General features: G+C 44.7%; 3 protein-coding genes across 3 annotated transcripts; all 3 read right to left on the bottom strand.

Annotated features, from left to right (window-relative positions):
* Positions 1-4267: 4267 nt before the first annotated feature.
* On the bottom strand, positions 4268-5209 carry LOC123347401 (olfactory receptor 11A1-like). The gene has a single exon (XM_044984817.1). It carries the CDS (start codon positions 5207-5209, stop codon positions 4268-4270), a length of 942 nt encoding a protein of 313 aa, XP_044840752.1.
* A 5280-nt stretch (positions 5210-10489) lies between these two features.
* Positions 10490-11437, bottom strand: LOC123347400 (olfactory receptor 10A7-like). The gene has a single exon (XM_044984816.1). It carries the CDS (start codon positions 11435-11437, stop codon positions 10490-10492), a length of 948 nt encoding a protein of 315 aa, XP_044840751.1.
* Positions 11438-17324: 5887 nt separating this feature from the next.
* Positions 17325-18971, bottom strand: LOC123347399 (olfactory receptor 11A1-like). Its single transcript, XM_044984815.1, has 3 exons — positions 18875-18971; positions 18397-18489; positions 17325-18317 (listed from the first exon to the last, which is right to left on the bottom strand). Exons 2-3 carry the CDS (start codon positions 18397-18399, stop codon positions 17325-17327), a joined length of 996 nt encoding a protein of 331 aa, XP_044840750.1. The 5' UTR covers positions 18400-18489; positions 18875-18971.
* Between the last annotated feature and the right edge of the window lie 7660 nt (positions 18972-26631).

Raw genomic sequence — 26631 nt, 5'->3', positions numbered from 1 at the left:
ACGATTTGTTGGGGAAGAGTCAATACATCTATTCTAAAGGGAAATCATGCCTCACCAACCTATTAGAATTCTTTGAGGGTGTCCACAAGCATGTGGACAAGGGTACGGACAAGCATGTGGACAGTGGAAATAGGGTACTTGGACTTTCAAAAAGTCTTTGCCAAGGTCTCTCAGCAGAGACTCTTAAGCAAAGTAAACTGGGTAGACTGCATAGACTGTCTATCCTTCATCAGTTAAAATGGAGCCAATCACAGCATGTCTTCCAATCTTTTCTTTCTCTGGCCATCCTTCGCTGTGCTTGTCCATGTCTCCTTGTTAGGAAATCATCCCACCTCTTTGGAGGCCAACCGAGTGGTCTTTTCTGTTCTCACGGATACCTCTCGGATATAGCTGCAGTCCATCTGTTGTCTCTGAGTCAGACAAAGTAAACAGTCATGGTATAAAAGTGAAGGTCCTCTCATGGATCAATGACAGGTTAAAAGACAGGAAACAGAAGGTAGGAATAAATGGTAAGTTTTCACTATGAGACGGACCCCCAAGGATCTGTATGCTAGATAAAATATTAATTAATGATCTGGAAAAAGGTGTACAGTAAAGTGGCAAAGTTTGCAGATTATAAAAAAATATATATTGTGGTTAGTTATTTCCAAAGCTGACTGCAAAAAATTACAGGGAGATCTCATAAAATTGGGTGACTGGGTAACAAAAGAGCAGATGAAATTTAATATTGTTAAGTGTCAAGTGATGCACGGGGGATGGGGAGGAATAGTCCAAAGTATGCATACTTAATGATAGGTTCTAAATTATCTGTTGCTCCTCAGTAAAGAGATCTGGTAGTAATCAAGGATACTGTGGAAAAAGTGAATAAAGAAGTGTTATCTACCCTTTCCCACAATACAAAAACCAGAGGTCACCTGATGAAATTCATAGGCAGCAGGTTTAATACAACAAGAGGGAATACTTATTTTTACACAATGCAAAATTAACCTGTGGAACTCATTTCCATGGGATAGTGTACTGGCCAAAAGTAAACCTGTGTTCAAAAAAAAAGGGGGGTTAATGGGGTTGCCAGTTGTATATCTATATAATATAGCATTCCAAATGTGTCCTCTTGTAAGGCCATTCCACTCCAGTTGCTTTGTGTACACACCGGCCTGGTTTGAGATGGAAAAATATTAGCTATGCCATTTGGTTCCCTCTCTTCTATTATGAACCTTAAGAGATACCATCTCCCTTAAGGAAAAATCCAGTCTTTGCATCTACATGGGGCATCCTGCAGTGTGTGAAGAGCATATTAAGCAATATGGAAACAGAAGTCCCTTTGTAGGAATGACTTGTAGGTGGCTTAATGCTTTGCATTACCCTCTCAATCTCAGTCTTAAAGAAGAAAATGGGGAAAGGAACATAGCCGTACTATCACAAGGGAACACTGATACTTCAAGTTCTTTGTCCTTGCAATTCTTCCAGAAAAATACATTAAACAGGTGCTCCTGGATTCCAGAACATTTGTTTAAACCTAGATTGGCAACAAACACAAATGTTGGAGGTGCCAAGCCCCATGCCAACCTTCCGCATGTCCTCTAAATGTTATACTTAAGAAGCACATGGGATCTTTATAAGGGAGAAGGCAAAAACACCGCATTTATTGAGAATACAGCAGTTAGCATAAGCTTTTTAGTCTTACACACACATACACACACACACACAGAGCGTTGCCAATTGATGTTTATAGTTACCAGTCCAGTGTCTGGATCAATCTAGTGGCCAGCCATATTGGTCACAGAGGGGAGCAGAGATCTGTCAGTCATGATCCGATGCTACTGGAGTATGGCAAGATGAACCCAAAGTCCCATGGCAAAGCACCCTGTTCTTATAGTCCTTTTTCTCTGTTGAAGTCTATGGATTTTGTTGTGTCAGTTTATGACCCGTTACGCCTTTATTGGTGGTATCTTTTTATGTAAATATTCCAATACACCGCGGAGAGGGTCATCCTGTCCTTAGGCGTGCTAGCCTTCACCTCAGGGTCATCAATCTGCCCTTCTTTCATTATGGATCCGCATTGATAGTTCTCTGGTATCCTTAAGTCTCTTCACTCCTTCTTCTTTGACCATCTGGGTATAACAACGGCCTTCACACCTTATTTTTTTTCCTGATGCATATATTCACACAAACAGTCTTTTACAGAGGCCTTCATATAGGAAAAAATTTTGGAAAGGATTATATGGTTAACCTTACACAACTTAGTTTGCAATGCATACAAGAAGCAAAACTTATAGCAAATACTGTAATTAAATCTTACTTGAAAACAAAAGGTGACCATAATCAGCCATAAGGACTATTCTGGTCTATTCCTGCCTTGAAATAAAAAAGGGTGGCTGGCAGGATCAAATCAAGTCACACATTAATTCTCATAGTACAAGTATAAAATCCTGCTCCTACATATACCTCTCAAAAATGTATGTGTTCTGGAACATCCTAACTGTCAGGGTGGTTAAACACTGGAATACATTGCTTAAGGAGGCTGTGGAATCTCCATTATTGGAGTTTTTCAAGAGCAGGTTAGACAAACACCTGTCAGGAATGGTCTATAGTCCTGTCATGAGTGGAGCTCTGAGGTCTCTTCCAGTCCTATATTTCTATGATATAGTGCTCTTGCAAAAACTTAAAGATTTTTCCTTCTGCAAATTTGTTTATTTTGGGGGTGCTGGAGGAGTTCATACTACCGGGCAGTAGTTATTATAGTGACCAAAGAGTTATTCTGAGAATCTGCAATTTCTCCCTCCTACACAGACAGGCTTAGTGAGCTCTCTATGATGGCATTAATGGAAAAATGACTGTCTCATAGGCCATGTCTACACTTACCTCCAGAGTGATCGATCCAGGGGGAGCATTAGCAGTCGACCTACCGCAGTGAAGACACCGTGTTAAGTACCTCTAAATACGTCGACGTCAGCTACGCTATTTTCATAGACCGACTTAGCTCGCCCCCACCCCCTTGTGCCTGTGTAGACCAGGCCATAGAAACACTTGGAAAACATATAAAGGTATGGTCACACATGAAACTATTGCATACTTTTGCAGTGCCTTTCGAAAACCGGTCATCTGCCTTCCACGAGGCCTGAGCAGGGAAGGAGTCGAAGTATGCCCTGCTGGCTGAGACCCTGAGAGCCCAGAGCTATGAAGTCCAGGTACACGCCCTGATCGTGGGAGCCTTGGGCTCATGGGACCCCCGCAATGAGCTGGTTCTGAGACCATGTGGAATCAGTCGACGCTACACCCGGCTCATGAGACAGCTCATGGTGTCCGACACCATCAGGTGGTCCAGAGACATTTATGCCGAACACATCACCAGATACCACCAATACCACACTGAGTAATTGAGACAGCCGACCAGGGAAATAACCCACTTCCTTCTCTGAGGGACCAAGGGACGCACCCCACCCATGTACCTATCTGCTCCACTGATACTGATTTGGACTCCTTATTCATCCCATGGGTGGCGAACCCGAGCCCACTTATTCACTGACACTTTAAAAACCCTTGCACCCCAATCTGTGTCTATGCCAGTTATGCAATATGTATGTATCTTTTCATCCTTGCAAACGATATCTGTGACCCTCCATAACCCAAGCCTGACCCCAGATGTACAGTACCTTCCCTCTCAACCTGTGTATATTTCATTTTAAACATCTACTTTAATAAAATTTTTAAATCTGTTTTTATTAGTCTTCAATACTCAGAGGATATATTCTCACATATTTACCTATTTAGTCACTTTAATAGTTGATGCCCTGGATGACCTCTGCAGGTTCAGGGTTTTTCTTTGTTTACTTGTTTGGTTCCAGGTTTACCAAATAATGAACATTGAATTGAATTATTTATATGCTATTTCCATCTCGGGTACGTATTTATAGATGTTTTGTTTTATCTGTTTATATGTAATGTCAAAACAATAAAATTAAGGGTTAAAGAAGGCTCACTCATTCACACCATGGCTACCCACTATCCCCATTCTTCCTATTTCTCATTGCAAAGGGAGAACCACTGGCTATTAGGGTTAGAGAGATTGAGATAACATAGGGAATAACGACCAATGCAACTGTGTCAATTTACACCTGCTAAAGATCTGCCCAACTTACCTAAATAAATTCAACTGACTAGGAGATGAAAATGTAAAAAATGCTGAGTATCTTCTTGCTATAACTCAGGAGGACTGACAAGGTCATTTCAGACCAAAACTGATTTATTACCATATCAATCACCCTCTCTAAATCCTACATTTCTGGAGAGCTCTCCTCAGCGCCTCCGTGACCTCCTTGTTTCTCAGGCTGTAGATGAGGGGATTGACCAGGGGTGTCAAGACAGTGTAAAGGACAGAAAACACTTTGTTTGGGGCTCTGAGTGCACCGGTGTTGGGTAACATGTAGACAATCATTAAGGTGCCATAGAAAATTGTAACCACAATAAGGTGGGAGGAGCAGGTGGAAAAGGCCTTTTGCCTCCCAGTGGTAGAAGGGATTCTCAGGATGGTGGAGATGATATAAACATAAGATGTCAGGGTCAAAATAAATGGAGGGAGAGTGTCTATGGAGGAGAATATGAGGGTCACCAGGGTAACCAGACTGGTGTTGCTGCAGGAGAGTTTAATGACTGGGGTGAGATCACAAAAAAAATGATCAATTTCATTAGGGCCACAGAATGCTAATTGCGACACCAAAGATATTACTATTGTAATAAGTATGAATGAACTTATCCAAGATCCGGCTGCTAGCTGGATACAGAACCTGCCATTCATACGGGTGACATAGTGCAGCGGTTTACATATTGCTAAGTAGCGATCAAAAGACATCACAGCTAGCAGATAACATTCAGTGGTCAGCAACAGAGCAAAGCAGTAAAACTGTGTGATGCATTGGCTGACAGAAATGGTATTGACTCCTGTCAGGAGACTGGGTAGCATCCTGGGCAGGATGGCTGAGCTGTAGCAGGTCTCCAAGCAGGACAAATTCCCCAGAAAGAAGTACATGGGGGTGTGCAGGTGTTGATCAGCCACAACTAGCACCACAATGAGGATGTTAGCAGTCATAGTGACTATGTAGATCACTAGAAACAGCAGGAAGAAAAGAATGTGCAGTTCAGGGAGGTTCCTGAATCCCAGCAGGATGAATTCTGTGACAGACGTTTGATTTTCCCTTTCTCCTGTCTCCATGAGGTATACGTCGGTTTCCTCTTTCTCCTCTCTCCATGTGACATATCTAGTGATGGAGAAAAAGTAATAATTAGTTAGGATGGATGCTGTACAATGAAGCTGGGTGGATTTCCGTCCCTTTGATTCCATCATAATTCACACTACCAACTGGGTTTATATTCTCTCATAGTCAAAAAAACAAACAAACAAACAAACAAACCCTGTGTCACATTCAAACTTTGCACAGAGTTTTAGAACAGAGAATTCCCCCGCCTACACACACACACACCTGTCCAATAAAGCAACAACACAGTCAACTGATCACTTTCTTCCCTTGTCCACTGGTTTTTGTTTTTTTCATGTATGGATTGATAGATTTTAAGGCCCCAAAGGGCTATTAGATCCTGTATAACACACACCATGGTTTCCCCCAGTTTTCCCCACATTGAACTCTATAACCTGTGTTTGGCTAATGAAGATCTTCTAGAAGGGCATCCAGGGCCAGATCTTTAAGGCTATTTAGCCACTTAGTAGGAATTTAAAAGAATCTAGGCTCCCAAGGAGTAGCAGCTTCAATGGATGTTTGCCATCTTGATGCCTTTAAAAATCTGACCCTCCGTCTTGATTGGACGGCATCAGGAGACAGGGAATCCACCACTGACCTTGGTAGTTTGTCCCACAGGTTAATCACCTGCACTTTTAAAAATGTGTGTTTATTTCTCATTTAATTTGGTCTGACTTTAACTTCCAGCTATTGGTTTTTGTCCTTCCTTTGTCCACTAGTTTCAAGAGCCCTTTAGTACCTGCTCCTTTCTCCCTATTCCCTGTAATCAAGTCAGCTCTCAGCCTTGTTTTTTGATAAGCTAAACAGTGGGGCTCTTTGAACAGTTTCTCACTTTGAAGCATTTTCTCCAGCCCGGCACCATTTTTGTGTCTCTCTGAGTTACAATCATCTGTGATCTTGCAACATTCTTCTTAAAATGCGAACCCCAGAACTGGATGCATTATTCCATTGCCTGTCTCACCAGAGCGGTAGAGAGAGGTGATTACACTTTCCTGCTCCTTATTCCTCTGTTTATCCATCCAAGGATCCATCCGCTCTTTTAGCCATGGCATCATACTGGGAGTTGCTCGGCCAGCTATGACTCCTAAACTTCTTTGAAGGGGGATAGTGTCATATGGACAGACGCTCTAGGACATGAATGTGTTTGTATCCATCTAGTGCCTGGAATGAGGGCAGGATACTGATCAGCAGCATAGAAGATAAGAGACTGTATAGAGGTCCCTGCCAAAAGCACAAAGGAAACTCCCCAACCAGGCACACATGCAGATTCCTCTCACTCTTATTGCCTTAGTGAGAGATCAAGGAACACTAAGCCCTCTTATTAGCTCTCAGCAGTTGTTTGACTGTCATGTGTTAGTTGGGGTGGAGCTGACGACCAGCTCTGTGTAGCAAAAAGGCGCAGCAGTAACTTAGTACACTGGGCCACTCTCTCCGTTCAGTAACATCAGGAGCTCTGAAGGGATATAGCTGGGGGAAGAAAGGAAAGTGCACCCTTATATGGTACTTAGATAACCCCATTACAGCAGCACACCTCATAATATCTCTGTGAGGTACAGCAATGCTGTTATCCACATTTTATGGATGGAGAGCTGAGGCAGAAAGTGAAAGAGACAGATTTTTAAAGGTATTTTGTGCCTAGTGCAATTTTCAAAAGCAGCCAGTGTCTAGCTCCCAGCTCATTAAGTGCCTACATACTTTTAAAAATTGGGCACAGAGTGACTTGGTTGGTACTAAAAGTTTGTTATCCAGGTGTCACTGCTTCCCAAGCTGTCAGGAATGCCAAGCTCCATTCAGTGCATTTCTAATGTGAACCCCTTTCATCGGTGGTGCTCAGCACCTCACAAGAAATGCTGAGCAGCTTCAACTCCTATTGTAATCCATGGAGAAGATTCTCAACAAGAGACATGTAGCATCTCCCAGGACTGGGCGGGGCAGGTGAATCCTGAGAAAATAATGGTCTGCCAGGTAGAAAGAGAGAGAGACAGACAGAAGGTAAAAGAGGAATATATTGATAGAGGGATGTGTAAGGAGAAGGGTGGATAGAGCGAGGTTTTGGTCACAGAGACAGGTACTTGTTCAAAGGTTAGATAGATCTGTAAAGAACTCAAAAGACAGATGAACTCATAAATAAGTAGACAGATAGAGGGATGAGTAATTATATCAGGAGAGAGAGAGAGAGAGAGAGAGTTAAGGAGCTTAACACATAGATCTCCTCTGTGTTTCATCCATTTCTCTTGCAGTATCATGATGAGATGCTTAAGTCCTCATTTAGGCAAAGCTGCCAGGAGGTTATGACCCTGTCTACTAGGAGTCAAGTATCAGAGGGGTAGCCGTGTTAGTCTGGATCTGTAAAAGCAGCAAGAGTCCTGTGGCACCTTAAAGACTAACAGACGTTTTGGAGCAGAGCTTTCGTGGGCGAATACCAACTTCGTCGGACGCATGCATCCGACGAAGTGGGTATTCACCCACGAAAGCTCTGCTCCAAAACGTCTGTTAGTCTTTAAGGTGCCACAGGACTCTTTGCTGCTTCTAATAGGAGTGTTCTTCTTAGTGAGGTAAAGTCTAAGGAAGAGTTTGAGGGTTTGCCCTGAGGCTGGTAACACTCACCTTTAATCCTGAGCATGAAGCAGCGACGTCTCCATCGATGGTGACTGGGTTTGGTCTCACAGTCAGACTTGTCCTCTGCTCAGGAGACACTTATATGTTGTGGGGGGATGTCTCTCTCTCCTGTAGCCCAGCATGATTATTTACCTCACTCAAGCCCTTGTATGACTCCGGTTCTGGATCCCTGCAGGGTTTATCAGGTACAGCAGCCTCCCCCTGGCCCTTCCTGCTGCTGGGATCACCCTGGGGCCCTACTGCTGGTTATCTTTTACAATTACCGTCATAGTGGAATTAACACTGTCCTGTTGGTTAAAACAGTGAAACACCAAAGCTGATGCCACGAACATTCGAATCCCAGAGGAAATCTCCCCTTTCCCCATGTGTGCTGTGTCTGTGCCAAGAGCCCCAGAGAATGGGAAATAAATTTCTATCCCTTTAGTAATAACATTGGGTTCTAACAGACCATTTGCCATCCATAGATCTCAAAGCACTTTGTACCACATGGCCAGTATCTTTATCCCCATTATACAGATCTGGAAACTGAGGCACAGGGAAAGGAAGTGATTCCCAAAGGGTTGTGAAACAGGACATTGGCATAACTGAGTACAGCTTCCAGGCTTCCTCAGTCAAAGTGTATCGCTGTGGCTGCTGGACCAGACTGACTGAGAGCCTTTGTCTATTAACGTTCACAGATTTCCATATGTGTCACATGGATTTGTATTGCTGCCCATCACTGTACCATCTGAGCAAATTCAACATAAAATTGACATTAACATCAAAATACCTCTATATTTAATGCAGACTCTGTATCTTTCCTCTTTTTGGGGTGGGGTGGGGATGAAGCCCTCTGCTTTGGGGTGGAGTTTTTGGTATTGATTTTTTCGATTATATTAATTCTCTTTTTCTGTGTGGAGATTTGGTTGAGGTTTTGGGAGTACAAGGCGAAGTCATTTTATATTGTTAAATACTATAGAATCATAGAATTATAGAAGATTAGAGTTGGAAAAGAAATCAGGATGTCATCTACTCCAACCCCCTGCACAAAGCAGGAACTACCCCAACTAAATCATCCCAGCCAGGGCTTTGTCAAGCCAGGCCTTAAGAACCTCTAAGAATGGAGATTCCACCACCTCCCAAGGTAATGTCCTAGTCAGCCCCTGCAGCAATCACCAAAAGCACAAGGGGTATTATAATTGACTATGGTGATTCCTTAAGGACTCAAATAGAGATGGGACCCCCATTGCGCTGGGTGCTGCACACATGCGAGGAGATAAACTCCCTGCCCCATAATATTTCCAACTGAAATAGACAAAGGGGGAGTTGGGAAAAGAGAGGCCAATGGCTTCACTGAAACTCCACCTGAGATCAGAATAAATAACAGAAAAAAGGTGTTCTGATTTCTAGCCCCGTGCCTTACTCGCTGGAGCACAGTGTAAGACATGATGGGTCACATAAACTCTCCGTAGCTTAAGCATTAGAGCATTGGGCTTGTAAGCCAAGTTTATCTCAACAATTTGGGATATTTTGCAAAGACTAATGGAGAATCCAAGGAACACAGACAACAGGCAGTCACAAATGCAATAGGCTTCTGACAAGGTCAAAAGATTTAGGAATATTATTTAAAATGCATTGGGGGAAAAGTGAGAAGGGGGAAAAAACAATCTATTCTATAATAACTGAATACATAACTTTTTATACTGGGCTGGTTGGTCACTTTTAGCTGGTTTGATTTTCTGCAGGAAAAGTAGATTCTGAAGAGATTACACGTAGTGAATCAGTAGTTTGTACCAGAGCCCACTTAAATCCAGCATTTTTCAGACTGAGGATTTTCAGTTTTTTGGAAAAAAATCCTTATTTTTCTTAAATTTTCTATTAGCAATATATATATATATATATACTTGAGGGGATTAAAGATGATGGATATATATATCATGCATGAGTTATCCTAAACAGACCCCTGCCTGTGTTTAATGTGAGACTTTCAGAACATTTACATAAGACTGGAAGAATTAATGGGGAAATCTAATAAATCCAGAATAGAACATTCTTCTGATTATATCGCAAACTACTTTACAAGTATTCAGAAGAAGTTTGAAGAATTATTTGAAAACACTCAAGAGGAAAACAGAAAAAAAGAAATCACAGTTTATTGCCACTTAATACTGAACAGTTCCTGGTCATGCCAGCTGGTAATTTTTTATATCATTTGTTTTGTTGTGGGAAGGGTTGTGATGCACACAGGAAGAGTAGCCTGATGCAGATCCCTTTAAGGTCAATGGGAACCTTTCCCTTGATCTCAGTGGAAGTTAAACTTGTTCCTCAATTCTTCTTTGAAAACTCTGAAACTCAACGTAGGGTTAATGTAAACAAATCCATAAAGATAGAGGCAGGGATTTTCAAAGCAGCATAGGAAAAGTAGGAACCAAATCCCAATGCAACTAAACAGCTGTTCCCTGGCATGCAGGAGGTGCTGGGAGAGAGGGGAAGGAGTTGATAAGTGGGGCCCACAGACCCCCTGGGGTACCCTCATGGACACCAGGGTCCATGGATCCCAGCGTAAGAAAGATTGACTTAGATGGTTCACTTCTGACTAGTGAGATGATTTATTCCCATTTCAATCAATTTCTCTGAATTCATAGGAAAACCCTACATTTCGGCAGAGCTCTCCTCATGGCCTCCTTGACCTCTTTGTTTCTCAGGCTGTATATGAGGGGATTGATCAGGGGTGTCAAGACTGTGTAGAAGAATGAAAACACTTTATTTGGGGCTCTCAGGGCCCCGGTATTTGGTAACATGTAGACAGTTATTAGGGTCCCGTAGAAAACTGTCACCACGATAAGATGGGAGGAGCAGGTTGAAAAGGCCTTTTGCTTCCCAGTGGTAGAAGGGATTCTCAGGATGGTGGAGATGATATAAACATAAGATGCCAGGGTCAAAAGAAATGGAAGAACAATGTTTATGGAAGAGAAGATGAGGGTCGCCAGGGTAACCAGAGAAGTGTCACTGCAGGAGAGATTAGTAACTGGGGTGAGATCACAAAAGAAATGATCAATTTCATTGGGGCCACAGAAGTCTAATTGTGACATAAAAGATATTAATATGGATAGAACGATGAGTGAACTTATCCAAGATCCAGCTGCTAGCTGCATACAGAGCCTGCCATTCATAAGTGTTGCATAGCGCAGGGGTTTACATATCGCTAAGTACCGATCATAAGACATCACAGCTAACATATAACATTCAGCAGTTGCTAGGAAACCAAACCAATAAAACTGAACCATGCAGCCCGTAACAGAAATGGTTCTGTCCCCTGTCAGGAAAGTGGCCAGCAGCCTGGGTAGGATGGTCGAGGTGTAGCAGATCTCCAAGCAGGACAAGTTCCCCAGGAAGAAGTACATGGGGGTGTGAAGGTGCAGATCAGCCACAACTAGCGCTACAATGAGCATGTTCGCAGCCATGGTGACTATGTAGATCCCTAGAAACAGCAAGAAGAACAGAATTTGCAGTCCAGGCAGATTCCCGAATCCCAGCAAGATGAATTCTGTGATAGATGTATGATTTTCCCCTTCTGCTTTCTCCATTCTCCATGTGCTGCAACTAGTGATTAAGAAAAAGTACTGATTTGTTAAGGAGTTTGCTGTACAATGCTGTGGTTTCCCTTTATCTGATTCATTATAAATTCAGAATGCCAATGAAGACCAGGGTTTATATTCCCTCCCAGCTGAGGAAGGACTTCTCACCAAGGTGTTGCACAGAGGTAGGGACAGATTTTCCCCACCATCCAGGCCAAAGAGCAGCAACACAGTGAATTTCTCACTTTTCTACACCTGTTCTCAACTTCTTTCATTCATCAGTTCATGGAGTTACAGGTTAAAAGGGACCGTTATCTCATCTCATCTGACATCCACTATAACCCACACCAGAGAATGTCCCCAGCTAGTCCTGCATTGAGCTCAATTAATTGTGTTTGACTAAAACATATTTTCAAAAAAGCAGCCAGAGCCAGATATTTAAAGGTATTTAGGGATTTAGTGGGATTTTCAAAGGCATCCAGGCAACTAAAACTCATTGATCTGAATGGGTGTTAGGCAGGTAGCTACTTTTGAAAATCCAAGTAGGCACCAAAATACCTTTAAAATTCTTGCCCAGGGTGACTTGCTCAATGCTATACAGAAAGGTGGTGGTAGAGCAGAGAATAGAACCCAAGTCTAGTCTAGAAACCAAATGACTAGCTAGTGCAGGGTTTCTCAAACAAGAGTTGCCCCTTGCATAGGGAAAGCCCCTGGTGGGCCGGGCCGGTGTGTTTACTTGCCCTGTCCGCAGGTCCGGCTGATCGTGGCTCCCACTGGCCGCGGATCGCTGCTTCAGGCCAATGGGAGCTGCTGGAAGCAGTGCAGGCCGAGGGATGTACTGGCTGCCGCTTCCAGCAGCCCCCATTGGCCTGCAGCGGTGAACCACAGCTAGTAGGAGCCTCCATTGGCTGAACCCGCAGACGGGACAGGTAAACACACCGGCCCGGCAAACCAGGGGATTTCCACACACAAGCGGCAACCCCTGTTTGAGAAACCCCGAGCTAATGTCTTAATCATTGGGCTACCCTTCCTCTTGAGAGCTAAGATGGAGCATTAAATGGCCAGAGAAAGTTTGTCCCATTGGTGCCACTACTTAATCTGTAAGGATTTCCAGTCTCCATGCATTTCAAATGTAGAGCCCTTTCCTGTGTGGTGCTCAGACCCTCCCAGGAAATGCTGAGGTCCCTCCGCTCCCTCTGAAGTCCATGCAGAAGACACACAACAGAAGATACATAGCATCTCACAGGTCTGGGGTGGGCAAGCGCATAGGAATCTGCACTACAGGAAGGGCTGGGTAGGCAGCTGAGAAACAGTTGAGAAACTGAGGAGAAAGGTGGAGAAAGGTTTCTGAGAAAGTGAAGTGATGTCCAGGATAGGGAGACAGACAGCTAGAGGGATGTCTAAGGTGATTGATGAATAGGCAGAGGAGTTTTTATGGGAACACTCAGAAGTTTAAGGAGATAAGTAGATAGATGTGTAAGGGATTCAACAGAGATTTATAGATGTCTAAGTAAAAAGATGGAGGGATGTGAAAGAGAGAGGCTGTAGAAGAGGCTTGATATAGGCATAGATTTAAGGGCTTAGAAAGGTGCATAAATGGCTTATTAGAGAGAGAGAGGTGAGGGGTGGTAGACAGATCTCTTTTGTCTTTCATCAATTTCTCTAGCGATAAAACATTGTCACATTCTAAAGTCCTTACTCATGCAAAGCTCCAGTGACTGAAGACACTGACCAAGAGGAGCGTCCTCTGAGGGGAGTGTCCTCTGAGGAAGAGATTGAAAGTTTGCCCTGTGACTGGTCTCACTCGCCTTTAATCCTCAGCATGAAGCAGGGACCTCTCCATCGATGGTGACAGGTCTGGTCTCACAGTCAGTCTTGTCCTCTCGGTTCTAGGAGACAGAGCTGCATGTTGCTGTTGGGATGGGTCTCTCTCCTGCTGCTCAGCATGCCAGTCTGCATGACACAAATCCTTAATGTCTCCTGCTCTGGATTCTTGCATCCTTTATTGGTGAAAGCAGCCTCCCCCGGCCACCTCTGCTGCTGGTAGCTCCTTTGGGCCGTCTGCTGGGGATCACTTAGAATTACCTTCATAGGGAAAGTATTAACACTGTGCTGTTTTGTTAGCACAGTGTAACACCAAAGCCAATGCCTCTGACATTCTCATCCCAAAGGAAATTTTTATTTCTCCCCATGTGCTTTGTGTGTGTCAAGAACTCAAGAGAATGGAGAATAAGTTTCCATGCCTTTAATAGTAACATCTAGTTCTAACAGGTCATTTTCCATCCATGGATCTCAAAGCACACTACACAGTATATGGTCAGTATATTTAACCCTGATTGACTGATGAGGAAACTGAGGCACAGAGAATGGACATGATTTCCAAAGAGTTATGAAACAGCCACTGGCATAGCTGGAAATAGCCCCCAGGCTTCCTCCACCAATATGTCAGCCCCGGCTGCTGGGCCACACAGATTGAGAGCTTTTGTCTATTACTATTAAAAAAATTCAGTGTGTATCTGAGGGATTTGTATCGCTGCCCATCAGTGTCGTATCTGGGTAACTTCAACATCAAATCAATAAACCTAGTAAAGTCCCTTGTAGATTTAATGAAGTCTCTGTCTCATGTTATTTTTTGGTGTGAAAACAAAACCCTCTGCTTTGGGTTGAAATTTTTCATTTTTGATATTTTTAGATTGTATTCATTCCTTTTTCCCTGAGTTGGCATCTGGTTGTGGGTTTGGGGATAGAAGTGGGAGTGATTTTATATTGCCCCAGCAGAAATCACCAAAAGCACAAGGGCTGTGATTATTTGATGCTGGTGACTCCTTAAGGACTCAAATAGAGATGGGGGGCCCCATTGTTCTGAGTGCTACACACACACAGAGGAAGTGTCTGGCCCTGTCCAAAAAACTCGCACTTGACATAGACAAAGGAGAGTGGGAAGCGGCAGATACAATGGTTTGTCCAAGACCCCACTTCAGGTCAGAGCAGCAAACTGAATCCAGATCTCTTGATTCACTGTCCAGTGCCTTTCCCACTGGAGCACTGTGTAAGAATCAAGACATTTAAAAAGTCTTCAAAACTCAAGCATTGGAGTCCAGCACTTGTAAACCCCAAGTTATGTGTGCTAATCTCACTGAAGTTTCTTGCCTTTTGTTTTTTTAGAAGGCCTTGTGCCCTCACCGGGGGTTGAAATGCCCAAGGACTGTGGTTGGGGGAGTGAAAGATGTGAAGGTAATTATCACTGGAAAAATTTACCGAGGGTTATGATGGATTCTCTATTGCTGGAAAATTTTAAATCAAGATTGGATGTTTTTTTCTAAAAGACCTGCTCTAGGAATTCTTTGAGGGACTACGTCTACATTACAAACTTTGGTTGATGCAAGTTACTTCGGCATAAATCCTTTACAGACACCTGAAGGGGTAAAATCCATGCACATTTTATATAACAACCTGGTTTATGGATTGTGCCAGCTCTTTTCCAGACCCAAAGTCCAGAGTATGGTCAAGGGACCAGAGGCCTAGCAAATAATGATTAGCTAAGCGAAATAAACAAGATAACATTGCCTTTGCTAAAGATATTCTTGGTCAGTAGAAATGCCAGATTTTGAAGCAATAACTCAATAATTATCTTTCAAATTGAACAAAGAATCCCTGTTCCTATTGTGTTAGTTTCTTCTGAAGGGAGATGTTCTTCCCACAGGTCCAACCTGGAGTTTTTAAAAAGTTGGCACAAGTCAGTATAAGATGTGGCATCCTCCCACTTCCCCTTCCAAGGGACCAATGCCTGCCTTTAGACACACAGAAGACCACCTGTATTGCCATATACTTTCACTGTTTCTTTGTTTTAACCCCTAGGAATGTATCTGCTGGACAATCAGAGGAGCTACCCAGTCCTATGGACCCCAAATCAGAATTCAACATATATATTTTATACTAATAACATTTTATCAAAGTATTAATTAAATGTTAACTTGCTAACTTGAGGCCATGGGCGGAGACATTATGTAACCCGTTAACTATTGGCTACTGTGCTATCTTGTCTTGCTGCACAACCTATCCCAGGGTGTGGAACTGCCTACCTCATCACTTTCCCCAGCCCATGGAAAATCTATATATTCTATTGTAATCAGTTGATTGACAGTGTCGCTGAGCCTAATAAGCCAGGTGACACCCCAAATAAATCTATTTTACCCTGTATAAATCTTATACAGGGTAAACGCATACATTGTTCACTCTCTATAGCACTGATTGAGAGACATGCACAGCTGTTTGCCACGCCAGGTATTAACACATAGTCTGAGTCAATTAATAAGTAAAAAGTGATTTTATTAAATACAGAAAGTAGGATTTAAGTGGTTCCAAGTAGTAACAGACAGAACAAAGTAAGTCACCAAGCAAAATAAAATAAAACACGCCAGTCTATGTCTAATCAAACTGAATACAGACAAGATCCTCACCAGTTCCAGAATGCTCCCTTTAACAGACTAATCTCCTTTGAGCCTGGGTCCAGCAATCACTCACACCCCTTGCAGTCACTGCCCTTTGTTCCAGTTTCTTTCTGGTATCCTAGGGGGTGGGGAGGCTCTCTCTTTAGCCAGCTGAAGACCAAATGGAGGGGTCTCCCACAGGCTTAAATAGACTTTCTCTTGTGGGTGGAGACCCCTTCCCCTCTTCTATGCAAAGTCCAGCTCCAAGATGGAGTTTTGGAGTCACCTGGGCAAGTCACATGTCCATGCATGACTGAGATCCTTACCAGCCAAGCCACATTCCTGTTAGTCTTCAGGTGACACTGAACTGTCTCTTACAGAATTAGAAATCTCTTGTTTACAATTCCCCTGCTGGTCAATGACTAGTCATGGTCAGTTAAAGCCTGTTTGGGTGTGGGTCTCCACCTTTGTTGTCACTGGAGAGTTAGCAGTGGGCGTCTCCCAGATTCACAACATACTTCAATAACAACCATATAGCAAAATCTCATAACTTCATACACACTAACGACATACATATTTTGAAAGAACAATGAGTTTCAGCAGATAATGACCCTTCATACGGTATCTTACGTGGTGTGCTTTGTATGCAGGGGCGGCTCTAGGAATTGCGCCGCCCCAAGCAGGGAGGCACGCCGCGGGGGGCGCTCTGGCAGTGGCTGGTCCCGCGGCTCCGGTGCACCTCCTGCAGACATGCCTGCGGAGGGTCCACTGGTCCCACGGCTCTGGTGGACCTCCCGCAGGCACGCCTGCAGATGCTCCGCCGGAGCTGCGGGACCAGCGGACCCTCCGCAGGCATGCCTGCGGGAGGTCCACCGGAGCCGCCTGCCACCCCAAACACGCGCTTGGGGTGCTGGGGTCTGGAGCCGGCCCTGTTTGTATGAAATATCACAACCATATACAAATGATGAATATGGAGGTTACAGCTTGCTACTTTGACGTACAGTGCAACACACCACTCAAACCCATCATATTATAATTTCATACATAACCATCTTTTGACTGGGTCAGTTGGTCAATTGCTAGCTGGTATGATTTTCTGCAGAACAGGTAGATTTCTGAAAGGACAAAAAAAAGTGGACAAATAATCAGAACCAGAGCCCCTTTGAAACAACATTTTTTCAGACTCAGGGTTTTCAGCTTTTTGAAAATATTCTAAAAAAATTTTCTTTAAAGTTTTGAAAATTCATATAGGTTAAAAAATACCCATCAACCACCTCTCCTAAATAGATCCCTAGCTTTGTTTAATTTGAGACATTGAGAACATTGTCCTAAGATTGCAACAATGAATGGGAAATCTAATAAGCACAGACTCAGGATGCTTAGATTGATAAGAACTTGGACCATGTATATGATTCTATTCTGACTAGTGAGTTGATTTATCCCCATTTCAATCAATTTCTCTGGATTCATGGGAAAACCCTACATTTCGGCAGAGCTCTCCTCATGGCCTCCTTGACCTCTTTGTTTCTCAGGCTGTAGATGAGGGGATTGATCAGGGGTGTCAAGATAGTGTAGAAAAATGAAAACACTTTGTTTGGGGCTGTGAGTTCACTGCTGTTTGGTAACATGTAGACAGTTATTAGGGTCCCGTAGAAAATTGTAACCACAATGAGGTGGGATGAGCAGGTGGAAAATGCCTTTTGCTTCCCAGTGGTAGAAGGGATTCTCAGGATGGTGGAGATGATAAAAACATAAGATGCCAGAGTCAAAAGAAATGGGAGAACAACATTTATGGAAGATAATATGAGGGTTGTCATAATAACCAGATTTGTGTCACTGCAGGAGAGGTTAACCACTGGGGTGAGATCACAAAAGAAATGATCAATTTCATTAGGGCCACAGAAGGCTAATTGTGACATACAAGATACTAATATGGACAGAGATATGAATGAACTTAGCCAAGATCCAGCTGCTAATTGCATACAGAGCCTGCCATCCATATGTGTTGTATAGTGCAGGGGTTTACATATTGCTAAGTACCGATCATAAGACATCACAGCTAACATATAACATTCAGCAGTCGCTAGGAAACCAAACCAAAAAAACTGCACCATGCAGCCTGTCACAGAAATGGTTCTGTCCTCTGTTATGAAACTGGCCAGCATCCTGGGCAGGATGGTGGAGGTGTAGCAGATCTCCAAACAGGACAAATTCACCAGGAAGAAGTACATGGGGGTGTGAAGGCGGTGATCAGTCACAGCCAGTGCAGCAATGAGGATGTTCACAGCCATGGTGACTACGTAGATCACTAGAAACAGCAAGAAGAAAACAATTTGCAGTTCAGGGAGGTTCCCGAATCCCAGCAGGATGAATTCTGTGATGGATGTTTGATTTCCCCTTCTCCTTTCTCCGTGAGGTGTACGTCGGTTTCCTCCTTCTCCTCGCTCCATCTGAAGTATCTAGTGAGAAAGAACAAGTAATCATTATTTAGGGAAGTTGCTGTACAATTAAACTGGGTTGATTCCATCCATTAGATACCATAAAAAATCACATTGCAGACTGAGATCAGGGTTTGTATTCTTTCATACTCAGGCTTTGCACAGGGTTTTGGAACAGAGAGTTGTCATGCACCTATCCAAAAAAAAAAAGCAACAACATGGATAATTTATCACTGTCAACCCCTGCCTCCTTTCCATTTATTTATTGATAAGTAGATTTAAAATCCTAAAAGGGCCATTTGATCATCTAGTCTCACATCCTGTATAACGCACACCATAGATTAGCCCTGGTTTCCCCAATGTTGAACTCAATACCTTGTGTTTGGCTAAAAGAGTTCTTCTAGAAGAGCATCCAGGGCCAGATTTTTAAAGGTATTTGGGCACCTAGTGGATTTTTAAAACATCTAGGCTCCTAAAGGGCAATAGCTTTAATAGGTGTTAGATTGTCCTCACAAATTTTCACCTTGAATCTGGTCCTATAGACTATAAAATCCCATGAAGATGGCCAAGGTACCAACCTAGGGCTCAACCAACCAACCAGTCACCTCTCTTAGCTATCATATGAAGATAATTGTAACCGGGTCCTTTCCTGGCCTGCCTTCCTGCTGCTCTGGGCTCCTTCAATAAAGCACTCTCAGGCCTCAGGCTTTTGCAGCACCCGTGGTTTTTATTTACAATTAGTACCCACCACCAGCAACACTATATACAAGGTTCATGAGGCTTTAGTCTCCTCATTACAGGGGTTCTCCCTTCCCTCTGGAGACTACCCCTTGCCTGGCCACTAGCCCCCTTGCACTGGCTGCCAGCCAGCCTTTATAGCTCTTCCACAGGTGCAGCCAGTTCCTGAGGCCAGGCACCAGCCTTTTCCCCAGCCCCAATCTATTTCCCCTGATTGAGGCTGGCTGAGCAGGGGCTAATTAGGTGCTTGTGCACCAGCACCCTGCTACATACCTCCCCCCTCAAGCTGGTGCCAGGCCTGGCCTCCCTCGGCCTCGTCTTCCACGGCCTGGGATCATATTCGGTTGTTGCGCCCCCTGCCCAGCCAAGGGGTCCCCTGTAACAACCCCTTGGGGTGTTTGTACTCCCCAGCCGCAAAAGGCACATTCGGTCGGGGGTGAGGCACCCCAGCGGTCCACACTGAACCAGAGGTCCTCACACCATTTGCACGGCTGGGCCGGCCGCGCCAGAGGCTCCCCTTTCTTCTCCAGTGGGGGTGATAACTCAGAGCCTACTGCCCCGAGTCAGCTCCCTGCCTCTGGTTCCGGTCCTCTGCCCCTGTGTTGTTGGGCCTCGCCCTGCTGGACGCCTTCTATCTCCCCGAGGGCTCCCTCCCCCAGGTGGTCCTGCCCAGGGAGCTCCCTGGGCTCCTCAGACATTCCCTCTCGCTTATTCTCTTGGCTTTGTTGTCTAGGCTGTCGCACGCTTCCCCCCGGAGGTTGTGGGGACTTTTTTTGCTCCTGATTCACCTCCGCCGGGGCCTTGCTCTCCCTTTCTAGGGTTCTTTTTCTCCTCCTCCTGGGTTGCTTCCCCCCAGCCGCCTTTCCCTTCAGGGGAAAGCTCCAGTCCTGCCCTAGGACCATGGGGTATGCTAACCATTTGATTACCCCCACCCGCTTCCAGGTAAACCGCCCATCTACCTCTAGGGGTACCTGGGCCACGGGACAACATTTTCTATCCCCATGGATGCAGTCAACCCACATCCGTCCCCCAGGGATAAACCAGTGCGGCTTTACTACTTGCCGCTGTACAAAGGAGCGGGCGGAGGCTGTGTCCATCAGACCCCTCTGGGTCCTTTTCCCTACCCACACCGGGATGGTGGCCAACCCATGCCTCTTTTCCCCTGCCCCAGTCCCAGTCCATCCACAAAAGTCCGCTGCTCCGCACTCCATCACCGGGCAGTCTCGACTTTTGTGTCCTGGCTGACCACATCGCCAGCCCACGAACTGCCCCGGACGGCTAGGGGTCCCCTTGGGCTCCTCACATCGCCGGTCCGGCGGCTTCCCCCCGCTGTGCTCCGGGGTTTCCTGCTCCCCTCTGGGCCTCGCAGGACTCGGTGCTCCCCCACCGGGAAGTCAGCCTCTGCGTACTCTTCGGTCCTTTGCACGGCTGCTTCCAGCGTGGCCGGCTGATGTCGCTGCACCCACACCTGCACGCTGTCAGGGAGGCCCTGCAGGAACTGTTCCAGGACCACTTGTCCACTATCTGGCCTACAGTGTGGGCATCGGGCCTCAACCACCGAGTTGCCCAGTCCATTAGTCTTTGTGCAAAGGCCCGGGGTCGTACACGCCCTGTCCATTGGGCTGCCCGAAACTTCTGCCGGTACTTCTCGGCCGACAACCCAAGGCGATCTAAGATGGCCGCTTTTACCGCCTCATAATCCCTGGCTTGGGTCTCTGTCAGGGCCATGTACGCGGCCTGTGCCTCCCCGGTGAGATAAGGGCCGAGCCGTAGGGCCCAGGTGGTCCGATCCCATCCAGCTCCCAGGGCCACCCGCTCAAAGGTGCCCAAAAAGGCATCGGGGTCATCGGCGGGGGCCATTTTACACAGGCTAAGGCCTGGAGACCGGGCACCATCCCCCACCACAGCAGGACTCACCAAACGCTGCAGGAGCTGCTGCTGTACCACCGACTGCTCCTTGATGAAATCCTGGAGGGCTTTCTGCTGCTCAGTTTGCCAGGCGAGGAGGGCTTGCCGCTTCACCTGGTGGGACTCCTTGAAAGACTGTAGTGTCTTCCCTAGTTCGGTCTGCTGCTCTGCGAGCCATTGCAGGGTGCCTTCCATGCTCAGGCTGCCACTCTGTGTCTATGGCGTGGATAAAGGATCCCGGACAAGCCCCCACGTGTAACCGGGTCCTTTCCTGGCCTGCCTTCCTGCTGCTCTGGGCTCCTTCAATAAAGCACTCTCAGGCCTCAGGCTTTTGCAGCACCCGTGGTTTTTATTTACAATTAGTACCCACCACCAGCAACACTATATACAAGGTTCATGAGGCTTTAGTCTCCTCATTACAGGGGTTCTCCCTTCCCTCTGGAGACTACCCCTTCCCTGGCCACTCGCCCCCCTGCACTGGCTGCCACCCAGCCTTTATAGCTCTTCCACAGGTGCAGCCAGTTCCTGAGGCCAGGCACCAGCCTTTTCCCCAGCCCCAATCTATTTCCCCTGATTGAGGCTGGCTGAGCAGGGGCTAATTAGGTGCTTGTGTACCAGCACCCTGCTACAATAATAATGAGGAATTCTCACACATAAATAATTCCTTAGTCAACTAGATGTAAAACTATAAAGACACTAAAATGTAACAGTTCTCAACCTTTCAACATGCACTTGATCCAGCACCAGCCATTAGTAGTGGTTTCTTTATATAATCATAGGATCATAGAATATCAGGGTTGGAAGGGACCTCAGGAGGTCATCTAGTCCAACTCCCTGCTCAAAGCAGGACCATCCCCAACTAAATCATCCCAGTCAGGGCTTTGTCAAGCCTGACATTAAAAACCTCTAAGAAAGAAGATTCCACCACCTCCCTAAGTAACCTATTCCAGGGCTTCACCACCCTCCCAGGGAAAAGGTTTTTCCTAATATCCAACCTAAACCTCCCCCACTGCAACTTGAGACCATTATTCCTTGTTCTGTCATGTGGTACCACTGACAACAGTCTAGATCCATCCTCTTTGGAACCCCCTTTCAGGTAGTTGAAAGCAGCTATCAAATCCCCACCCCACCCTCTCGCCCATTCTTCTCTTCTGCAGACTAAGCAATCCTAGTTCCTTCAGCCTCTCCTCATAAGTCATGTGCTCCAGCCCCCTAATCATTTTTGTTGCCCTCCGCTGGACTCTTTCCAATTTTTCCACATCCTTCTTGTAGTGTGGGGCCCAAAGCTGGACACAGTACTCCAGATGAGGCCTCACCAATGTCAAATATAGGGGAATGATCACGTCCCTCAATCTGCTGACAATGCTCCTACTAATACAGCCTAAAATGCTGTTAGTCTTCTTGGCAACAAGGGCACACTGTTGACTTATATCCAGCTTTTCGTCCAGTGTAACCCCTAGGTCCTTTTCTGCAGAATTGCTGCCTCGCCACTCTGTCCTAGTCTGCAGCAGTGCATGTGATACTTCTGTCCTAAGTGCAGGACTCTGCACTTGTCCTTATTGAACCTCATCAGATTTCTTTTGGCTCAGTCATCTAATTTGTCTAGGTCCCTCTGTATCCTATCCCTACCCTCCAGGATATCTACCGCTCCTCCCAGTTTAGTGTCATCTGCAAACTTGCTGAGGGTGCAATCCACACCACAATTAGCTGATCTGAGGACACATTCATCATTGTCTAATCTGGTGCCATCAGAAGCGATATATTTTTATTAATATTTATGAAACAATTTAACTCTTTAATATGACAAAATCTATAGCAGTTAACAAAAAATATTGTTTTACCAAATCATATCTCTTATGTGCTTAAATTTGCAGCTCTAAACTGAGAGAGTGTGTCACATTTTGGTCCAATAGGGATGCGCATAAAAACAAGTAGTGAAACATATCAAATGACAAAAAATTAAGAAGTGTCTAAATTTAAGGCCCCCTTTGAGCTTCAGACTCAGGCCAAATGGCCCTTCTATCCTCCCTCCCCCAATTGGCCCTAAATTGAGATAGATAGATAGATAGATAGATAGATAGATAGATAGATAGATAGATAGATAGATAGATAGATAGATAGGGTTTGATTCATAGTTAACAATAAGTATGATCTTGTGGTTAACAGACTAAAATATGACTAGGAAATACTGGCTTCCATTCCAGTTCTGTCTCAGACTTCCTGAATGACCATGGGCAGGTCCCTTGTAGTGTGATGGAGCTGGGGGATGACACAGAACCCATCTGAACATTTAAGTGACCAGATTTTGCACAGTGCTCATCACTAGCTACCTATGGTGAGATGAGATGCTACAGTCCTTACTCAGGACACTAAATGAGGACACTGTCAAACAGGAGGGTCTTTCAAAGTAAGGGCTAAGTCAGAGAAAGAGTTTGAGGGTTTGCCCTGTGACTGGTAACACTCACCTTTAATCCCGAGCATGAAGGATCGACTGCATGGTGTTTGGTCTCACAGTCAGACTTGTCCTTTTCTCGGGAGATACCTATATATTGGTGAGGAATGTCTCTCTCTCCTGTGGCCCAGCATGAATGTTTGCATCACACAAACCCTCATATGACTCCGACTCTGGATCCTTGCAGGGTTTATCAGGTACAGCAGCCTCCCTCTGGCCCTTCCTGCTGCTGGGATCTCCCTTGGGCCCTCCTGCCGGTGAGCACTTAGAGTTACCTTCACAAGGGAATTAACGCTGTATTGTTCGTTAAAACAGTGTAACCCCAAAGCTGATGCCATGAACATTCGAATCCCAGAGGAAATCTGCCCTTTCTCCCCATGGTCTGTGTCTGTGCCAAGAGCCCCAGAGAATGGAAGATAAATTGCCATGCCTGTAGTAATAACATCAGGCTCTAATAGACCATTTCCCATCCAAATATCTCCAAGCACGGGCTTTGACTGACAAAAACTTGGGACACCTTGATGCTTCATTTGTAGCCAATGAATAATTATTACCATTCCAATCAACCTCTTGTTAGAGGCTTATTCCCTCACCGTCTCACTTCCCTGGTCCTTATCGCATGGACAGAGAGCAACAATACCCGAAGTCCAAAGGTGCAAACAATTTGATGTTTATTGGGGTGAACATCCAGCAAGCACGATTCCAGTTTCCTTCCTTAGTGTCCCCTTTCCCAGCTCTGACACCACAGAGCCTTGCCTGTGTTCCTGTTCCTGTTTCTGTTCCCATCCCCCCCTTTAGCAAAACATGATCCCAATTCTCCCACCCCCATCCCCAGTCCCTGTTCCCACATCCCCCCCTTACTTCCTGATTGACTGCAGACTATATAGTAAAACTTGAGTTCCACTTAGGCGGCATGCCTTAACTAATCATTTTACTGAAATTTAACTAACCAATCCTAACATATTGTAACATGGTTATTTAATCAAATATATCCCACCACCTTAATAGGTTTACACCCAACAAAATAAATTATACTGCAGACAGAAACAATCACAGAACCAGACAGAGATTATACTGACAAACAATAGGAAAGTGGATACTACAGTGACAGAACAATACAGAAATGAGGATTTCACATCCCAGCTATTGATAAGTCAGTTCTTGCCAGAGAGGATGCTATCAAACTAAGTTTCCTTTTACATCTTCTAGGCTCTTCCCTTTCTCTGGAGGTGATAGGAATATCAGGACAGGATTGTATTCCTAACAGCCCAATAGCACCTTATTTCAATGTGACTAGTTTGGAATGTGAGGATGTGACCATACATTTCCCAGTTTATGGCTGGCCTCTTCTGCTTAGCTGAAGAATCAGGCCTCAGACTGTCACAGTAAGAGAAGACCATTACACAGACAGACAGTGATTTTTTAATTGTTTCTTGTATACCTCTATAACTAGCTAAATGATAAGAATACACCTAAATTCTTAAAGTATAGGCCTTTGCAGACAGGCCTGAATATCTATATCCTAACACCTCTCTCAACACCATATATTTCCATAGAGATCTTAGGGTCTCCTTGTTTCTCAGGCTGTAGAAGAGGGGATTGATTAGGGGCATGAAGACAGTGTGAGGGACAGAACACACTTTCTTCAGGGCTCTCTCAGTGCACTGTTTAGTAATATATAGACAACCATTAGGATCCCATAGAAAACTGTAACTATGATAAGATGGGAGGAGCAGTTGGAAAAGGCCTTTGCCTCCTGGTGGTGCAAGGGATTCTCAAGATGGTGGAGATGATACAAACAGGGTCAAAAGAGATGAGGAAATGATGTCTACAGAGGAGAAAATGAGGGTCACCAGGATAACCAGACAAGTGTAACCATAGGAGAGTTTAATCATTACGGCAAAATCACCAGAAAAATATCTATTTCATTAGGGACACAGAAGGCTAATTATGACATTAAATATATTAATATAGGAAGAACTATGAGTGACCTTAGCCAAGATCCAGCTGCTAGTTACATACAGAACCTGCCATTCATAAGGGCTGCACTGCGCAGGGCTTTCTATATTGTTAAGTATTGATTATAAGCCATCAAAGTTAGTAAAAAAACACACAACTGTCAATAGGAAACCAAACCATTAAAACTGCACAGAAACAGTTTTGTCCCTAGTCAGGATTCTGGCCAGCGTCCTGGGCAGGATGGTGGAGGTGTAGCAGATCTCCAAGCAGGCCAAGTTCCCCAGGAAGAAGTACATGAGGGATATGGAGATGCTGATCAGCCACAACTAGTGCAACAATGGGCATGGGCTCAGTCACGATGACAGTGTAGGTCACTAGAGATCAGGAAGAGAAGAATGTGCAGGTTAGGGAGATCCCTGAATCCCAGCAGCATTCATTCAGTGATTGACATTTGATTTCCCCCTTCTATTTTCTCCATTCTCCGTGTGATGTAGCTACTGATTGAGAATGAGTAATGCTCAGTTAAGGAGTTTGCTGTACAATACTGTGGTTTTCCTTCTATTCAAATCCATAAAAATTCAGAGTCTCTGGTTCTTTCCCCTTCTTGGTGTAAACTAATAAAATGAACTTCTGCTTTGGGATGGGGTCTATTTTTGATTTTTTAGATTGTATTTAGTATCAGAGGGGTAGCGGTGTTAGTCTGGATCTGTAAAAGTGGCAAAGAGTCCTGTGGCACCTTATAGACTAACAGATATATTGGAGCATGAACTTTCATGGGTGAATACCCACTTCACTATAAGGTGCCACAGGACTAGATTGTATTTGTTGCCTTTCTTTGGGGTAAGGATTTGATTGTGGACTTGGGAGTAGAAAGTGGAGTCATTTTATATTGTTCAGTAATATCCAGGTCAGCCCCATCATAAATCACCAGAAGCACAAGGCCTATTATTATTTTACTATAGTGAGTCCTTAAGGACTCAAATAGAGATGGGGTCCCCATTGTGTTGGGACATTGCACACATACATAGGGAAAGAAAGTCCCTAGTCCACAAAATTGACAGAGTGTTCAGAAAAAGTTAGATTTTTTTTAATGAAAGAGGAAAACCTACATTTTATTAATGCTTAATACTCAACAGTTCCTGGTCAGGCCATCCAATACATTTTTTGTTCGGTTGTTTTGTTGTAGGAGAAGTGGTGAGGCACAGAACATGAATAACCAGATGCAAAGCCCTTTAAGATCAATGGAAGCCTTTCCCTTGATTTCAGTGAGAACTGGAC

This window comes from Mauremys mutica, chromosome 13, assembly GCF_020497125.1.
Source record: "Mauremys mutica isolate MM-2020 ecotype Southern chromosome 13, ASM2049712v1, whole genome shotgun sequence".
In the NCBI taxonomy this organism is placed as follows: domain Eukaryota; kingdom Metazoa; phylum Chordata; order Testudines; family Geoemydidae; genus Mauremys; species Mauremys mutica.
Note: the sequence above shows the minus strand (reverse complement) of the source record. Positions and strands in the feature narration are given on the sequence as shown.

Bases quoted from the DNA above. Each gene is read 5' to 3' on its own strand.
- LOC123347401 (XM_044984817.1), bottom strand. From the start codon at position 5,209: ATGGAGACAGGAGAAAGGGAAAATCAAACGTCTGTCACAGAATTCATC.
- LOC123347400 (XM_044984816.1), bottom strand. From the start codon at position 11,437: ATGGAGAAAGCAGAAGGGGAAAATCATACATCTATCACAGAATTCATC.